Source organism: Cryptomeria japonica, chromosome 3, assembly GCF_030272615.1.
Source record: "Cryptomeria japonica chromosome 3, Sugi_1.0, whole genome shotgun sequence".
NCBI lineage: Eukaryota > Viridiplantae > Streptophyta > Pinopsida > Cupressales > Cupressaceae > Cryptomeria > Cryptomeria japonica.
Window position 1 is genome coordinate 973,067,680 of NC_081407.1, and position 20,000 is coordinate 973,087,679.

Here is a 20,000-nt window from a genome sequence, read left to right on the forward strand (position 1 = left end):
CTGGAGGGGATGAAATGCAAGGTTCAAAAACTAGATCACTTGCAAGAATGTGTAAGTTCAAGTAACTAAAAGTCCCCTCAAAATCATAATCCATACTAGAATTGTAATCATCATCTAAAGGATCAAATTCATCATCAACAACAAATTCTATAACTTGGTGTACAAAAACATACATGATCAACCAATGACCATCCTCATAGAAATAATCTGTTTGATATCCACATATTTCATGAAAACTGAATCTAGAGTGAATTCCACAATATTTCTTACTCCACTATGAGTAATCTAACAGATAGAAAAATATCATTGGATAAGTGAAGTACACAAAATATATAATTGAAAGATCCACCCCTAACATCATAAAATCACTTCCCAATTACTTTAATATATGTATTGTTACCCATCAGAATAGGTGACATAATAATTGGCTCAAAAGAAGAAAACATCTAGACTATGGAGAAGCCATATGATGAGAAGCTCCTAAATATAGAAGCACAAAGAGATTTTTCTTTCAATTTTTTTTCATATAAAAGTATAACTAGCATTTAATTTTCCCTTCTTCTTATTAAATTCTTGGTTTGATGAAAATAGATATTTAGTGACTCCTTGTTGATCTTCTCAAAAATATGAGTGAAGTATTTAATCTATTTCTTCATACAGTTATGTTAATTATAATGATGTTTTTTACAATAAGGACATTTAAAATTCTCCTTAATAAGATTTCCTTGAATTTAAAAATATTTAGTGTCCATAGAAAAGGTTTCAGTTAAATTATTCTATCCTTACTTATTTTATTGCTTATATATTTTTACATTATCTTTTTGATCTTAAGTGCCTTGGTTTGTAGAAAAATAATGAGACTTGGAAGGTTGGATAGTACCCATTTTTATGAACTTGTCCTATTCCTTAGAGAGTTCATTTGAAAACATGTCAATAGAAGGAATTTACATATAGGTGGCTCCCATGAAACTTTTAATATCACATAATGTAGAAACAAGGACTAAATACTCAAGACCAAATTTAGAAAGAATACTTAGGATCAATTGTTATCATCTTTCTCAATTAAACACTATTTTAATTACAATATTATGAACTTTAGTTTGGTGAAGGAGTCTTGTATAGTATCAAAATTGAAGGATTTACAATGAGTTGATTCTCCAATTGATGACCTCTCAATTCATCTTCTTACCAAATATTTTTTCCAATGTTGTCCAAACTTTATTTGGTTTTATAATATAATAAATTGTACCCATCTACAATGTCCACTAATTTTTTTATTACTTTGTTGGTTGTTCCTCATGCAACTGATTCATGTTTGATTGTGCTCAATCCATGGCCAATTCAAGAAGCCCAAAATAATTTCATATTCACTAACCTTAGTTTTGGCTTAGAAAGCTAGGACTATGGCACTTACAGCCCTAGTTTGGCCTTTTCATGTCTAAAAATATTAACACTCAAGTTGAAACCATAACACCCCCTATTGTAGCTCACTATTCTTCTAAACCATTTAAATATTGCAACTTTACACCTCTTTCCACCTCTTTTCATTCCATTATGCTTCAATTAATTATCAATAATTTGATGAATCATCCTACTATCTATCTCATAGATACCTCAAAACCTTTTCCTTTCTTCCTTCAACTCAAAAGCCTTTTGTTAGTATCATCATCAACCCAGGCATGACACGAAGAGATGTATGCCTCTAAAGAATAAAATTTAAGACTTCATCGACTCAAATGTTATTGTGGTCAATGGTGTGAATGATATAGTGAATAAATCCATACCACCTCCTAATCAAAACTTGCAAATATTTACCAATCCTTTGCCTTCCCATTCCATGAATGTTGTTGAACTTAAAGATGATAGTCATATAATTTCTAATTACCTGATTGACCAGAATAATATTGTCAATTTGATGGACCAAGAGAAACCCAAGCCTAAGAATGAACATAGTATTACCTTTACCTCAAGTGATATCATAAATTCATCTAATGGTCCATTATACATTACTATAAAAATCAAAGATAAAGTCTCATATAGAGTGCTTATTTATCTAGTATGTATGTTTAATTTTGTTATAAAATAACATATTTACATGCAAGAATTACATCAAGACACATATGATAAATCAAAAATCTTGATCAAGGTGTATGATGGTTTCACTTGTCCCACTATAGGTTTCATCACTCTCCCCATGGAAGTTAGCTCTGAGTTCTTAGACATTCCTTTTACTATTATCCCTACCTTGGACCAATTACATGCAAAGTTAGGTCATCCTTGGCTCATGTTCATGAACATAGTCCCTTCTTCCATCCATAAGTATAAATGACGTTTCCTCACAATAGACAGGTCATAACTATACATCATAGTATTTTCCAAAACCTTAGCTAGTCATAGAACTTTACCCTTATTAATGTTGGCCTTAAATAACTCAACCACTTAAACCTCATGAGGATATAATATCCCTTTGTTATCAAAAGTTCAAAGATAGTAGAATCTATCTTATCATTAGGCAATCCTTCGGGATCTACTTCAACTACTACTTCTAAGGATCCTTCATCATCTATGGAGATAGAAGTAACTCTTCCTACCCCATAGGTAATGAGTGAACCACATCTTCAACCGAGAATCCTCCCTAGTTTAAATTTTTAAGCTAGTGAACTCTCATTTCCTCACCATTTTAGTTTTAGACAATGAGTCAACATGAAAGAGAAAATATAGAGATAAAAATATACACAAGGTTTTAAATGCATCATCAAACTTATTAAACCATTTGGGATTTTCTGCATCGATTGTTGGTTCAGTTTCTAGTTCCATTGTTTTTATTAGGTTAGCATGGGAAGAGGTCCTAGACTCATTATAGATCAACCATAAAGGAAACAGGATGAATCTCACAAAAAATGATACTATAAAAGAAATACAAATAAAGAAGATCTCCTAAAGAAGATCTCCTAAGAAGAGAGATAGGAACCAACTAATAAGAGAACAACAAACAAGGAAAGTTTCCTTCCCCTCTTAGAATTGAAGATGTTTTGATTAGATAAAAAAGGGAGAGGCCTGAACCGTTACATAATATCCAAAGCACTAAAACTAGGGGTCTCACGAGGGGTGAGAGCACCCAACAAAAGAACTAGCTAAGAAAAAGGAAACAAAACTAGTTAACAACTAGAAACAACTAATAATGAAGAAATAAATTAAAAACTAAAAGACACAAAAAAGGAATCCATACCACCCACCAAAGACACGAACCAATGGTCTACCTAGTGGGGGATATTTCAACTTGACAATCCTTGGTAAGCACTTTCACTTTCTCAGAGAAAGATAATATTTTGTTAGAGCCTTTACCTAAAGAGATATCTAAGGACTTTGGAGTAGCCTTGACCCTAATAATATTTAGTATTGAAGATGTTATCATTGTAAATAAATATCTACTTTCTTTATGAAGGTAAATATCTTGGGACAAAGATATATTCATCCCTCATTGATAGTTATATATCCCTCATAGGGATCCCACTAGACTTGTTGCAAGATGTTTCCTTTACAATTATCTTTTCCTTGCTTGAATAGTTGTATCCTTTATAAGGATCTACTCCTAGCTAGGACACATTTATTTTGTTAAGGATATCTCTTTGGTGATGAAGGCATTTATCCTTGATATATGGATCTCTATATTCCTTAAGATATAAATATTTTAACATGTTTACATCTTAAGAGGGGGCATATGAGACCTCCTTCTTGCTTGTTGTGTTCATTGATGTACCCCCTAAGTGGTGGTGTTGTGTTACATAAAAACCCTAGAGGAATGATTATCAATATATCTCTAGCAAATTTCATGGCACATAAGTTTTATTTTGATCATCTAGAATAGGGCATGATCCAACCATGCGTCACACTTTTTGGCTAAATTTCAAAGAGATAGACCCACAAGACCTATTGATGGAGAATCTAGAATTTTTTGTTAGAACAAAACCCTAGGATTAGGGTGCCCTCCAATATTATTTGATATTTTTAGGTCCAAATTACATCTACAGGATCCTTTCTACATACTCTTTCCAAAACTAAGCTACTGTGTTGATTTTTAGTTCTTTATTTCACTATTATTGTTGTAAGTTATCATTTTCCTATCATTTAACCTAGTTCATTCATACACACTTCACAATCTTAATTTCATTACAACAAGAGTACATAATTCAAGTGTTCAACTATCCTATTAGGACTATAGCTAAACCTAATACATGTTCCAATGCTATGCCAAGGAGATCTTTTAGATCTTAGTTTTCATCAATAGGCCGAGGATCCCATTTCCATACTTATCAACTATAATGTTTCTATCAATGAATCTAATTCAATTAATGATGAGGCCCAACTATATTTTTTAAATTGACTTCTACATCCCCTATCTCATGATATACATTTTTCTTACCCATCACCTGATTCCCTTTAATCTACACTTCATAATGACAATCTAGAACATGATAGAGTCATTGACCATGTTATCATTACAATATCGATTGATCTTTCTTCAATATTGGACATTGAGCATTATTCTCACAGTTATTTATCCCCTATTCATTCACCTTCATTGGCCTTAGCTAAACATGAACTCATCCCAATATATTTCATCATCTTCTTTACCCACTAGCATTCCTTATTCACTAATACGTTGCCCATAAATATTACATTCCATTTATTCTAAGCACATTTCAAATCATTAGACCTCATTCCATCTAATGGACAAGCCTACATGCAACTTGATAAGCCTCTTGATAATATCCTACCAATCATCTTGGATGCTTGATTAATCACTCTTCCCCCTACATGCTAGAACATTTATGAGTAGTCATTTAACACTTCTTTCTTGCACATACCATAAGGTGCAAGAGCATCCTACTAATAAATTCCAAGAACTATAAGACCTTATTGATGTAGGTACCACATTATTTCTATTCATGATGAACCTTTCAATTCTTCCCATGATGATGACAATAATTTGGTAAATTTATCCATATAAATTCAAGACACACTCCTTACTCACAATGGATATGATATTGCCTATGATTTTTGTCACACATGTGCTTCTCCCATAGCGCCTCCTTCTATAGCTATGTAGCTTATTTTTAATCATACAAAGTGTCATATTCCTATTCGTCTAATAATTAAACAACTTCCCATCTCTTCTAATGAATTATTTTTTTAATCTTTTTGTGAACATTTCATTTGTATCCTCCATATTTATTAATGTCACCCCTAAATTTTTGAAAGACGTTCTTCTAATAACCTTCTTGTGACATGTCATGCATGTTTGCGAAGATATTTAGACTTACCTATCTCTTTCTCACCTAATATTTTATGATACATTGGACATTAACAAATGACATTTAGATTACCCATCATCATATTTACACTACCCCTCTCGCTTCCATCACCAAATATAAACTATTGAAACTACGTCTATCTTGTTCTCCTTTTAACTTACTCATGCTTTTTAATATTCCTTTAGGCCTCTCCTCATCTATTATGTTGGCATCTACTATGCATAAATATATGTTTTACCCTTACAATAGTATAAATTAAATGACAGCTAAAAAGATATAATTTTTCAAATTATAAACTGGCTCATTTATCCAATGAAAATCATCCATAAACTTTCAAATTCCAAAATAAAAAACAAAGTGATACAGAGACCGGAAATGTCATTCATCTTGAAGAAAGAGAATCTAGTTTTAAAAACAAGATTTGCGTTGTTACATGTTTACACAGAAATGTCAATGCACATTGAATTTTTTCTTCCTCGGCTTTGGGAATAAGCAAAGTCTTGCCTACAAGTAGAGATGGTTAGTTTACAATAGGGGCATGGGCTATCTCATGCTTGAGGCATCCTTATTAAACACAGATGACAAGAAAGGATTGAGTATTTTATTTACAAAGAATGGCTGGGATCTACGAATAAGAAAATCATTTACTATTCTACCATATGGCTTTTCGCAGATATTTTCATTACCCTTCTCCTCCTCGTCCTTCGATATTGTTGCTTCTTTTCTTGGGCATTTGACAAAGAGCTCGTAGAAGAATAGATTGTGTCCTTGTTAATGACTTCACTTGTATAAGAGCAAGACGGCGAATGGTCTACTTTCACAGCAGCTTGTGGTTGGCGGACGTGATGATGAGAGGAGTGAATTTGAATGACATGGTAAGGACTGAATCTGCTGTCATGTCTGAATTTGGGCATGACAATATGCAAAATGTGTCGCTCAAATCTACCTCTTGTGGCGCCCACGTTGACATCCTCGGGAATTTTGAAAGGCTTTCCTGTCTTAGACATGAGGCGCCACCTCCACTTAAGCATTCCCACCTCTTTGCAATAACTTTCTCCACGTAATATCACACTCCGCTCCTTATCCATCTCCACCTCTATTTCATCTGTTCGAAAACCTGCATAAACAATATGCCTCTGTTTAGTTAATATGCTTCTCAAAAGAACAGAAAAATCAAAGTAGCAACGTATATTGTATAATTGAAGTACCTTGAAAGATGAGATTGAGAAAGTATGAAAAGCGCGTCTCTCTCAATCTAACGTCGCCACAAAATCCTTCAAGTCGAGGCCAGCCACGTCTACAACTTCTTCTGCGTGCATTTCCCAATGCCAAATTCAACTCCATTGCAGCTTGTAATAGTTAGAGGGCAGTCCCAAATAAACACAATAAGAACGAGCTAAGAAGTACTTATAGAAATGATATTAGTGAAAGTGTATTGTTAGATAGATAAGCAGATGGAGCGCATAAATATAGCATGCGCTTGTGAGGAGAATGATTCTGTTCGTGAGTTGGTGTTTATTCACTTTCGGTCAGACGCGCTCTCTTGTTACCCAAGTAAAAGGGAACCACCCAAGAATGGAATATGGAAATACTTACAGAGGTGAAAAAGCTACCAAGCGTATAGCCCAGGTAACTCCATTTACAATATGTTCCGTTTCAAATCCAAACTATTTGGAGCAAGCATTCTAATTTCTTCACCAGGCTTCTTGTAGACGTTTATTCCATTTTTATAATTTGTTGTTTTCATAAAGTGACTTTTTTCTCTATAAACGAGAAACATATATAAATGTGATTTGAAAAATTTATTGTTTTATGCAAAAGAAAATTCAGTGGTATATACAAACAGAAAACAAGTAATTCATTCTCTTTTGCTGAGTTCTTTAAGTAGATTTGTACAGAAATAGAATCCATATTTAATAGTAATGTAGGTTAATTAAATAATAATAATTTTATTTCTGTAAGAGAAAATAAAAATAGCTCTACATTATGATGAGGGTTACTTCAACGGTAAGAGAGGTATTGTTCCGGTTTAGCCATTCGCAGTAGGGAGAGTAATGACTGTTTGTTTTTTATTCTCTCCGTGTCCTCCCAACACCCCAAAACAAGTTCGACGGAAAGTGAAAACTTGAATGCACGAACAGAATCACACACTCCTAAAAGTAACTCTGTCTGCAAATATATATATACTCCTCTCCCTAATCACACACTCAATTCAACTCATTCGGAGTTTATAACTTTCAGTTTCACTAATTGTATTCAAAGATACCTCTGTCTGAGTTTCGTTGCGAGTATTAGAAGTTACATCCGCCATCGTTTTATCAAGCCAATTTCAATGGAGTTAAATTTGGTAGTGAGTAGCGTACGAATCACAAGTTGCAGAGAACAACCGCCTTCAGTGGAGGGAGTTCAATTGAGAGAGACTCGATCCTCTTACTTCCTCAATATTAAGCTTCAAGGTACATTCATAATCTCTCTTTATTCTTACATAATTTGCAACATACAAAATAACTCATTCTCTTTTCATCTAATCTCACCTTAATATGTGTTCATGCGCAGGCTTGAGGAAAGAAGATATACAACTGGAAATGGACAAGGAGCGGTGTTTGGTGATACCTGGAGAGAGGAATTCCCAAGACATGGAAATGCTAAGGTGGAAATGGCGGGTGGTGGAGAGTGGCAGTCCGAGCAAGGCGTTCAAAATCCCCGAGGACGTGAATGTGGGTGGAATAAGAGCCAGCTATGAGCAGGGCCTCCTCCATCTTTCCATGCCCAAACTTACCCACAACAGATTTACTCCTTACCACGTCTTCCACATTCACTCCTCCCGTCATCCTCCTCTTGCCCATCGCCCAAATCAACCTCACAAGCAACAAGAACAAGCAGATAACATGGCTGATAAATTGGCAACTATTTCTGAGGATGCTGATATGATGATTGAGCCATTGTCGCCGAGGCATCCAGAAGAAGAAGATGGTAAAATGTCGGCAGAGGTTCCAGCAAGAGAGTGTGCATCACACAATTCTGTGCAATCAGTAGACGAATCAATGAAGAAGGAAGAGTTTGTTTCTCAATCTGAGAATCAGCAGGAAGATGTTTTGCGGAAAAGTGTGGAGATGTAGAAGAGAAAATTGTTAAAGGTATTGAAGCCCAGGAGACAAGAGGGGCCTGTTCTTTCAAGATGACTAGTTCACCAGATGCTAAAGCAAAGCGAGGACCGCTTCTGCAAGAGGAGGAAGGGGAGAAAGAGAAGAAAGGAAATTATGAAAAGGCAAAAGAAGAAAGGGTCATTGGCAATGGGTACGTGGAAAGTGAAATGTCTGAAAATCCCAAGCCATTCTTATGCAAATGCTTATCACATATATTCTCTGCCATTGCTGTAATAGCTCGTCGTAAGCTGCGGCACTGATAAGAATCGTGTGGTAATCTGCATTTACATTTCTCAAGAGGATCTCTTTTCTTGTCTAACTACTTATATTACATTTATTCTCTGTGGCTTTGCCAAATCTTCATTCTCTGTATAAAATTCAATGCATAATTCACGGGAAGAAAAGAATGCCTTAGGGGCCCTCCCATTGTAGTGTAAAGTTACGTAAAATATCTTGAAGCTCACTCATTTCTTTTATCTTTTGTAAACACATTCTTTGGCTTTCATGACTTCGCAGAGAAACCACCATGAATATTAAATTACAACAAAAAGTGTAGCTGAGAATTATCCTACAATGACCTTTGTGCACTCGTCTTAATAGAAAACTGAAGTAATGTTAACATCCATTAAAATCTTTATTTCTATTTCTTCAAGTGAATTTAGCAGATAATTTTATTTATTTGCATTCAATTATAATGTGAGTATGGTCTACTGTGAAAATATTCAAAAATGAACATAACAATGGGAAATATTTATCTAAGATATGAGGGAATAAAAACTAATAATACACATGTGTCATATATATATATATATAAATATATAAAAGATTGAAAAAAAGAGAAATATGTTCAAATTTGATTAAACATGTTTCACTAGTTCGATAGTGATAAAAAAAATTACTAAAAGAAATCTAGATAAATGATAGTTCTAATCACATCAAAATTAATCTGAAATCATTTTTGGTAGGGTTTAGAAGATCTAGGACATGTTAATGTTGACTCACCTTCAGTTGTTGTCCTTGATGACAAAAATACATATGTGCATTCATGTTGATCCATAAAGGCATCATAACAATTGAGCATGTAAAGGCAATTGAGAAAGGCATCAATTATGACTGCTGAGCATGTTGACAACATTGACATTATCTTGGTTCTTAATTGGTTGACAGATACAGTGGTTATGCTCTGGTATTTCTCATGACATCACTTTGATTAATTGGTTGGTATATTGGTAATGCTCTTTCTTTTATGATCTCTCCACATTGGCACTTGACATTATTGACACTCAACATTATTGTCATTGATGATTGGTATACAGCATTGATATCTTGTTTTCTCATCATCATGTTAAGATTGGTAAGGTATGTTAAGATTGGTAAGGTACACTATTATGACAAATAACAAAAATTCATGTTCATTGACACTCATGTTGGATTGCCATTCATATGAGAGCATTGATACTTGGATATGCTGACATTATTATTGCATACACCTTGGCACTATCATTTTGATCTTTGAAAACAAACTCTCTACAAGGATAAAATTTGAATATGTTTGGCTCATAATGGTCCTTCAATATGGTTTCAAATAAGGAAAGGGAGCTTGGATTGGCAATATCTCGACGGACAGATAACATTACAAATTTAAGTCACTTCTAAGTGACAGTGCACATATGTCATATGGGCAAAATGACCCCACCGATAAGGCGATTGTTAAGTGAAAAGTAATCCCATCTAATTCATTTTTGGTGGTATATGTGGTACTGGATAAAGCATTAAAAAGTATCATTTTTTAAGCTTATTTTAGCCCTCGAGCTAGGGAATGACTCACAGCTCTTAGGGTTTTGGTGAGATGGATGCATACAGCAGTTACAGGGCTTCATTTCTACTCTTTGCGGCAAGGAGGTCACTGTTTGAGGGCATGACAGTTTTGATGGGCAAACAGGGCATTTGTGACTTGAAGTTTATGGCAATGACAGACAATTTCATATGTGATTACCAGGTGTTTCTATTCCTAGTATCTCGGTTTTGCTTGAAAAAGAAAAAGATTAGTTTACCTTTTGTGTTCATTTGTTATTTGTTGTTAAGAATAATATGTAAAATGATTAGTGTGAAAACTAAGTCTTTTTAGTTTGCTTTGTGTAATTTTGGTCATTGTTTAGTGTTCTTGGCTTACCATGTTATTTTTTATACAAATCTCTCCGTCTATAGTAGTTATTCGAATGACCCTATTGAGTTAATGTTATTGATGAGGGTTCTATGATAAAGGGGTTATTTTTTCTTTCGATATTCTTATGGGTTCTTTGTTATTTTGTTTATGTTGAGGGTAACTTTTTGTGTTACATAGAGAAGATTTTGTTTAAGATTTTGTTTAAACTTTATGAAGGGTTAATAAGAGTCAAGTTGTGTAGTTATTGTTGTGATAAAGTTTTGTTTTGGGTTTTTTTATCTAATCAATAACCCTAGTATAGGGTTTGTTTATGTTCAAGTTATCTTTATTCAGTTGTATGAATGTCTTAAATGCAACCCGAGACAAATGTGAATTACAATTGCAAGAGTTTGTTTATTTTCAGTTTATAGATTTCTATTGAGGACAATTATGAAAAATCAGTTCATCCTTCTTGCAAAGAATTTGTACATTATTTAAGCATCATAAAGATTTTCAAAAAAAAGGTGGTTGCATGGAAAAATAAGATTTGTGTTGTTGTTGCTGACAAGAAGATTTTGGTTTTCACAAAGCCATTATTTTGATGTATAACTGAGATTGTAAACAGTATTGAAGTAATTCTTGAATATCCTTTTAACATCTTTGTAAAATGTTCATCACTATATATCACTGTATATATTCTTCACATGCACAATAGTATTTTGTAAGTGAACTTTAAAGTTCTCTACATGATACTATTGTGTATATAGTTTTACAAAAATACAATAGTATATTGTAGATGAGCGATTGTGGCATATTGAACTATTGTTTCTAAATCTCAAGTTTTGTGAGATTAAAAAATGTTGAGAAGTGAAACAGAGCAGAAACTTTGTATGTAATTCAAACTATTTATGTGGTAAGATGTTGTGATTGCCAGTGAGGCACATTATTTTCTAGTGAGGCACATTCAAGTTTTTAAAAGTTGATAAAAAGTGAATTTTTGTATGAACACTGATTCACACCCCCCCCCCCCACCTCCCCCCCTCTCAGTGTTCATTGTACTCCAACAAGTGGTATCAGAGCCAAACCCTGTCAAACCGACTTAGGGAATTCCTAGTAGTGGAGTACTCTTCATGGCTAAGTGCAAAAGAAATAAAGGTCAAAAGGAAAACACTAGTGTCAAACAAACCCTAATTCCAGTCAAGTCTAGTAAAGTGTCTCACAAAAAGTCCTTGCAAGTAGACATTAAATGTGATAATGAAGTCAATCTTGTTGTTGAAAATTTGGAAGAAGTTCACAGTCTGAGTGAGTTTGAACAACAGTATGATGATAATGAGTTTGAAGTTGATTTTGAAGGAGAGCTTGTTTCAACTCTTGATACCAAAGATCTTACCTAGATTACTATTTTAGAATCACCAACAAGCACAAGGTTGAGCGCAAGGAAAAATTCAAACATGTGCAAGAAGTCGATGATAAAGATATAGTGCTATGAATTGTATACCTTAAAAAAAATTCACACTCCATTTGAAACCTAATTTAGATTGATTTATCCTGGATCATTTTACGCTCATTCATGCTCTATTCTACCCTAAAACTTCATCATTAATCCTACTACTTAATCACCATCAAATACCGAAATTGGGATCAAATCTACTATCACAAACCTTGACATTCATGTTTCCGCTTTAGAGAGGTGATTTTGGGAGTACTAGGGTGCCCAGCTCCTTAGTCCCACCAAAAACTCCTAAGAAAGCTTGGATTTCATGTGTCACCCTTGACATTTTGAAAACTGGTATTGATCTTTGCACTTGATCATTTTTTGTCAACCTATACTTGAAATTAACCTTGTTATCCCTACACAAAGTACACCTTTTGTCATTCATAAAGCTAACAATCAATCTATATTCTACAACATTAATCAATCATTACATTCAAGATTAAATATGATTACAAAAAGCACCAAACTACAATCATTCTACATTCAAGTATGGATTTATGTTTGTCATTTATTTATTACATTAATACTTGCAGGACCTTTCTAAAGAACATTTCAGCACCACCTTTATGTGAATCACCATGAGAGGGTTTCCTACCTAAGGTGATCTTCTCATTTTAGTATTTCATCATTTGATTTTCCTCTATCCTCCCAAGGACACACAATCTTTTTCACTCATTATAATGTCATAAGGTCATTCTAGTTAGGGGGAACCAATAGTGTGTGATTGACTAGAGTCATGTAGGCTCTAACATCAGGCTCAAATGGAAATTAGACCTTGTCAAGTGTCTACACAATTGTTATGAGTAGGACCACTTCTATAAGGAAGGTGTGTGAGGGACCGCTAAGTCTATGGATGGAGGAAAAGAACCTTGATGATGCTCTCCCTCATGTAGAATAAGCTAAGACTTATAAATAATTCCATATTAGAAAGCAATTTTTCGTAAACTCTAAACCTTTCTTGCATAATTTTTATGCTAGATAAAAAGTACAAGTTAACTTCTTTGCTCCACATAAATCATTCAGTCGATGTATAATGATTACTTGTTATCTCTTTTTCAAAATTGTTTAATGTTTTAAAAAAATCTTTATGCAATAGATAGCATTTGTTTTTATGTAAGCTATAAAATATTTCCTTAGAATTGCTTTTAGATTAAATTAGTATGCTACATATGGTATCAGAGCTATTGGGCTCAGCACTGGACCTATGATCTCACCACCTAAACATCTAGAATAGAAAACTAAAATGAAGCATGTTAGTGTTTCATGAAATGTGGATTCTCCAAATCCCACAAAAAAAGATTTATAACTTGAGACCCAATTTCCAATGGATGAACAGGATCGGATATGATTACTATAGCTACTCACAACCATTTGACACTGGAACTTTAGTGGAAGCTATCTTATGACTTCAAAGCAAAAGGCACAAATGACCAGCTTCAAATAAGAAAATAACTAAACCTTCCACCATTCCTAAGTAAAACTAAAAACTTGAGTCCTCACCAAAAATCCCTTTTGAGAAAATAATTGTCATGGAAGGTCAAAAAGACCACTGAGTTCCAACATTGGGATATAGGTTTATCCCTTCTGATTTTTACGGGCAAGAAGAGCCTATGACAAGTGAAGATAATACCTATTAGATGGAGTTTTTTGAACTATAAATAGAAAACCAAGGTAAATTTAAATATTTGGGTTTGATCAATAAAAGTTAAATTTTGTTGTGAATGTAATTAATTCAAATTTAATTTCTACTTGAAAATGTGAGCAATGTAAATTTGAAGTAGAATATTTTTTCAAACATTAATAAGGAAAAGAACCTCTAAATATGGAGAATTAAAGGAATGATATCGAGGGGTCTAGACCCACAAACACCCCCATGGATAAGTTGGATCAACTTCTGACCATGATGAATGAAACTAAAGTTAGACTCATCAATCTAGAACAATGGGTTATGACTCAAAGAAAAACTAGGGAGGAAGAACAAGAATCCCAACATAGGGAAAAATTTAGCAAGCATGATCATACCACACAAAGCGAGAAAAAAGGAGGACAATCGAAAGATCAAACTGATGGTATGATGAAAGAATAAGTATCTGGTAGAATACTAAGAGGGGGGGGGTGAATCAGTATACTGAAAAGCTGATAATAAGTTCCCAAACTCAAATTCAACCACACAAAGTAAACTTATCATAGTTAAGATCAATATTCATAAGAATACTTGACATCAAATGGTTTGACTGTAATGACAGCTTAACTAGTAAACAACTTCAATCTTTGTAAACATTAACAATGCTTAATCATATCTCAACATATTCATCTCTCAATGCTTCTAGTTATCATGTCTTATCAAAAGTTAATCAAATCAACAAATAAGATGATAACCACAAAAACATTCACCACTTGACACAAATGTTTATACATGGAAAACCCAAATAGGTAAAAACCACAGTGAAATGAGACTCACAAGGATAGCTATCTGAACTCTTTTGAAGTTCACCCTATTAGGAGCCAAGCCTATTAAAGCTATACAATAAGTCTTGTTAAGAACTAATTCCGGTTAGGAATCACCTGGTTAAGCGATTTACAAATATGCCTTGATGAAAAGCACAATACCCTATTAGGAGTAACCTCGCTAGACGATTTAAGAATCCAAGTTAATGGACCACCTTGTTAGAGGATTTGATAAGTAACCAAGCTTGTTAGAGCTTACCTAGTTAAGGGATTTCACTTCTGCTATAACTGTTAGAAAATAATAGGTTTTCTTGATCTGTCTAAATAGCACTAGATTTTCTTGATCAGATCCTTCTTACGCTTCAATCTGCCTTTACTCAAAGTGCAGATCCATTCACCAGTTAGGCAACTACACACTCAACAAGTTTATGCCAATCTTGCCAACAACTTTTACAAACAAATTCATCGACCTTAAATACAAATTAATTAGGTTGGTAACACAACAAAAAATTAATTCTCATCATCGAGATTACAAACAAGTCGGTACAATCTTAACCATTAGAAATTATAACAATCTCTTCACATTCTTCAAGAAAATTTCAACCGCTCCATGATCACCGCTTCATTGGACTTTGTAACTCATCACGCGCTATGCATTAGATGCAATCCACTTTGCTCCTTCCCAAGACATCAAACAAATGCGCCAAAAAAATCTAAACTAATCCTCATACAATGATCACATGTGTCTCCATCATTACCACTCATCAGATAATAAACCAACAAACTTGATCGGTTAGGGTTTAACAAAAATAACAGGTAGGGTTTACCAGTTATATTGCATAGAAAGGTTTAACCCTTTACACCAGTTTATCGGTTCAACTCACAAACTTAACATATCAGTTTACAATATCTTCCACAAAGCTCTTCCTATCGGTTACTAGCCAATATCAAAAACAACAATATCAGCAATAACATAAATACCATTATTAGTTCAATTGACATCAATGACAACATATCATTAATGCAATCTATATGAAAAATGCCAACAATCTCCCCCATTGGAATTGATGGCAATACAAATATCAACCCCTGTGATTGCTCCTGAGATTGGTGAATAGGAATCCTAGTTTACATTACCAAGTATTCACCTTCTCTGTCTGTCTTCAGCCTACCACTGGTTTCTCTAATCAGACACATAATTCTTCTCCTCAATCACATAATTCTTCTCCCCCTTTGACAACAATGCCAAAGTGAAAGGAAAAACATGTAATTCTTCTCTCACTATACATCAACAATATACTGCAACTTGATGCTCCCCTTGTGGAATATATCCACTTCTTCATCAATCCATGTAAGATTCTACAAGTAATTCAGGGACTAATGCAATCAAAACCATTCTCAACTAACTTCATGAAGAGGGAAAACCCCCAATTGACTTCTAAGATGCTCAAAAGTGGTCTTAGGTAGAGGTTTGGTAAAGATATATGCAAGTTGCTCCTTGGTAGAAACATGATCCAAGATAACATCTTTACATTGATCTTTTTCCCTCAAGTGATACTTCAATTCAATGTGCTTAGTCCTTGCATGCAAAATAGGATTTTTAGAGATGTTTATTGCACTTGTATTATCACACAAAATCTTTATAGGTTCTGAGATTTTCATCTTAAAACCTTCCAAAATGTGCCTCATCCAAATAGCTTGTGTGCAATTCATGTAATCTGCTACATACTCAGCTTCAGCAGTAGATTGTGAAGTACAACTCTTCTTTTTACTACTCCACGAAACTAGCCTTCCTCCTAGAAAGAATGCTCCACTGGTAGTACTCTTTTGGTCATCAATATTTCATGCCCAATCAGCATCTGTGTATGCCTTTAAATCAAAATTTCCACCATATGGATACCATAGCCCATAGTCAATAGTACCTTTCAAATATCTAAAAATTCTCTTGGTTGCCATCAGATGTGCTTCCTTTGGATTCTTCTGAAATCTAGCAACTATACCAACTACATGGGCAATATCCGGTCGACTGTAAACAATATAGTGTAATTTACCAATCATTGACTTGTATTCCTTTTCATCTACAAACTTAGATGCATCTTCCTTGGACAACTTACAACCTGTAAGCATTGGGGTTCCAACTGGTTTACAGTCACTCATACCAAAAGTCTTCAAAACCTCTTTCACATACTTAGATTGAGTAATGAAAATACCATTCTTCATTTGTTGTATCTGCAAGGCTATGAAATTTTTTATTTCCCCTACTAATGACATCTCAAACTCATTCTTCATTTCATCTGCAAAACTATTGCTCATGTCATCATTACCTCCAAATATAATGTCATCAACAAATACTTCACTTACCAGTATTTTATCTCCTTCAGACTTGAGATAAATGTTGTTATCATCACTGGTTCTAGCAAAGCCTATCTTCATCAGATGTGTATGAAGTCGTTCATACCATGCTCTGGGTGCCTGCTTTAATCCATACAAAGCTTTATGCAATCTACATACCATGTCTTCCTTATCTGTCAATGCATAACCATTAGGCTTCTCTATATAAACTTCTTCTTCCAATATCCCATTCAAAAATGTAGACTTAACATCCATCTGGTATACCTTGAACTTCTTATGAGCTGCAAATGCAAGTAAAGTTCTAAAACCTTCCAGTCTTGCTAATGGTGCAAAAGTTTCTCCATATTATTCTCCTTCTTCTTGCGCATAATCTTTGTAGACTAATCTTGCCTTGTTGCTAATTACAACACCATCTTCATTTAACTTGTTTCTGAACACCCATTTAGTACCTATAACATTCTTGTTTACTGATTGGGGTACCAGGGTCCAATTGTTGTTCTTCTCAATTTGATCCAATTCCTCCTCCATAGCTTTAACCCAATGATCATCACCAAATGCCTCCTTAGAACTTCTAGGTTCAAAGGTGGAGATCATGCAAGAGTTCACTCTTATTCTCCTTTTAGTTAGTACTCCAGCATCCTTATCCCCAATAATTTGTTCAAGACTGTGATTCAATCTCACATACCTAGGAATAACATGATCATTCTCTTCAGGTTCAGCTTCGTCATTATAATCTTCTTTTGAATTTATTTGTTCTGGTTGAACAAGTACATCAGGATTTCCTTTACCAGTTTCTGATTTAACAATTTCAAGTTCCAAAAGAAAAATGTAAGGATCTTCATCCTTTTTGTCTAAATTGGTTCCTTCTGAGACTTCAGGACATTCATCTACATGAACATCAACACTCTCAATAATTCTCTGTGTCCGATTGTTGAAGCATTTATAGGCCTTACTCTTGGTGGAATAGCCAAGAAATATGCCTTCATCACTCTTAGCTTCAAACTTGCTTATGTAATCGCCTCTTTTAATAAAACATTTGCTTCCAAATGTCTTAAAATAGCTAACATCAGGTGATCTCCCATACTAGTATTCATAAGGGGTCTTGTTCTTACCTCTTTTCACCATAACTTGGTTCATTGTGTAGATAGGTGTACTTACAACTTCTCTCCAAAATGTTTTCACTACACCTCCTTGTATCAACATTGTCCTAGCAGCTTCAACCACTGACCAATTGTTTCTCTCTTCTATACCATTTTGTTGTGGTGTCCTTGGTACAAAAAGTTGCTGCTTGATACCATTCTCATTACAGTACTTAGTGAATTCCTCAGAAGTAAATTCACCGCCTTGATCTGTTTTCAGACATTTTATCTTTTTGCCACTCTCTTTCTCAGCTAAGGCCCTGAATGCCTTGAATTTACCAAAAGATTCATTCTTATCCTTCAAGAATGTGACCCACATTATCCTTGAATAATCATCAGTGAAGATAATGAAATATCTATCACCTTGAATGCTTCTTGTTCTTATTGGTCCACATAGATCTGTATGAACCAAATCTAACAAGTTCTCTGCTGAGAAGGACTTGCTCTTGAAAGTTGAAGAAGTCATCTTTCCTAACTGACATTATTTACAAAGAGCATTAATTAGTTTGTCTAGCTAAGGCAGACCTCTTACTAGTCTTAGACTTGCTTACTTTAACAATATTGTCAAAATTTACATGACAAAATCTCCTATACCAATGCCAACTATCATCTATCTTTGCAATCAAGCAGTTGCTAACTTTAGGATTAAGATGAAATAGATTACCTCTTGTCTGTTTCCCAGTTGCAATCAATTCACCTTTGTTGTCAAATATTTTGCACATACCATTTTTAAACTCCAATGGGTATCCTCTGTCATTAAGGTGTGCCACACTTAGAAGATTGTTCTTTAGGCCTTCAACCCAATAGACATCGTCAACAGTGCTCTTCCCATTAAGAGAAATAACTCCCTTACCTTTAACCATACAAGGTGAGTCATTGCCAAATCTGACAACACCGCCATCAAATGCCTTTGGGGAAATAAATTTGCTTTGATCACCGGTCATATGATGTGAACAACCACTATCAATGATCCAATCATAAGAGTTATCCATCCTAGATACTAGTGCCTTCTGATCTGATATTTCTTCCTTAATAGCTACAAACACAATATCTTCACTAGCATCATCATCGGATTCTTCATCAGTAATACCACTGTCAATAGCTACAATACAATCTCTCTTGCCATCACCCTTATACTTCTTAAATTTGTCTCTCTTGTATTCATTTTCACCATTAGGGCAATTAGCTACTATATGACCAATCTTGTTGCATGCAAAATATTTTAAAGGTAGCTTACCTCTATATTTACCAGTGCCTCCAGGCAATCGTTTTGCCAACAATGCTTCAAGTTCCACTAAGTTGTCTTCATCATCAGCATCTCTGCTGGATCTAGGTTCATAACCATGACTAGTATCTCTACTTTTTCTCACAGATGGGTTAGAGACAGAAGCTCTGAATGCAGATTCTAATTTCTATACACTACCATCATAGCCATTTAGTTCAAAAGTAGTAAGTTTGCCAATAATAGAATCGAGAGATACCTTAGTTTTGTCAATGGACTTCAAATCCTAAATAGCTGCAACTCGGATAGCATAGACTGGTAGCAGGGTTCTTAGTACCTTATTGATCACTGTGGCATCTTCCACTTTCCCTCTTGCACTCTTCATTTCACCAACTATCTCTTTTATCCTTTTTGACCATACTGCTGGATATTCTCACCTTCAAACATTCTCATGTCATCAAACTTTCCTCTTAGACTCTCCTCTTTAGCAATCTTAACATGTTCATCACCGCAATATCTTCAAGTTTTTTCCATACTTCATATGTAGTTTCAAGACCATGAACATCTACATATTCAGCATCGAACAGGGAACTGATAATAACCTCTAATGCTTGATGATTTTCTTGTTGTTCTTTCTTTTGATCATCAGTTAGGGTTTCAGTAGGTGTAACATACTTAGTTTCTATATGATCCCAATAATGACTACCAAGACTCTTAATGTAAATCTTCATTTTGTC

The 20,000-nt window shown here is 34.4% G+C and overlaps 1 protein-coding gene across 1 annotated transcript; it reads right to left on the bottom strand.

Moving 5' to 3' along the window:
• Positions 1–5,769: 5,769 nt before the first annotated feature.
• Positions 5,770–6,723, bottom strand: LOC131078383 (uncharacterized). Its single transcript, XM_058016059.2, has 2 exons — positions 6,524–6,723; positions 5,770–6,432 (listed from the first exon to the last, which is right to left on the bottom strand). Exons 1-2 carry the CDS (start codon positions 6,657–6,659, stop codon positions 5,963–5,965), a joined length of 606 nt encoding a protein of 201 aa, XP_057872042.2. The 5' UTR covers positions 6,660–6,723; the 3' UTR covers positions 5,770–5,962.
• Between the last annotated feature and the right edge of the window lie 13,277 nt (positions 6,724–20,000).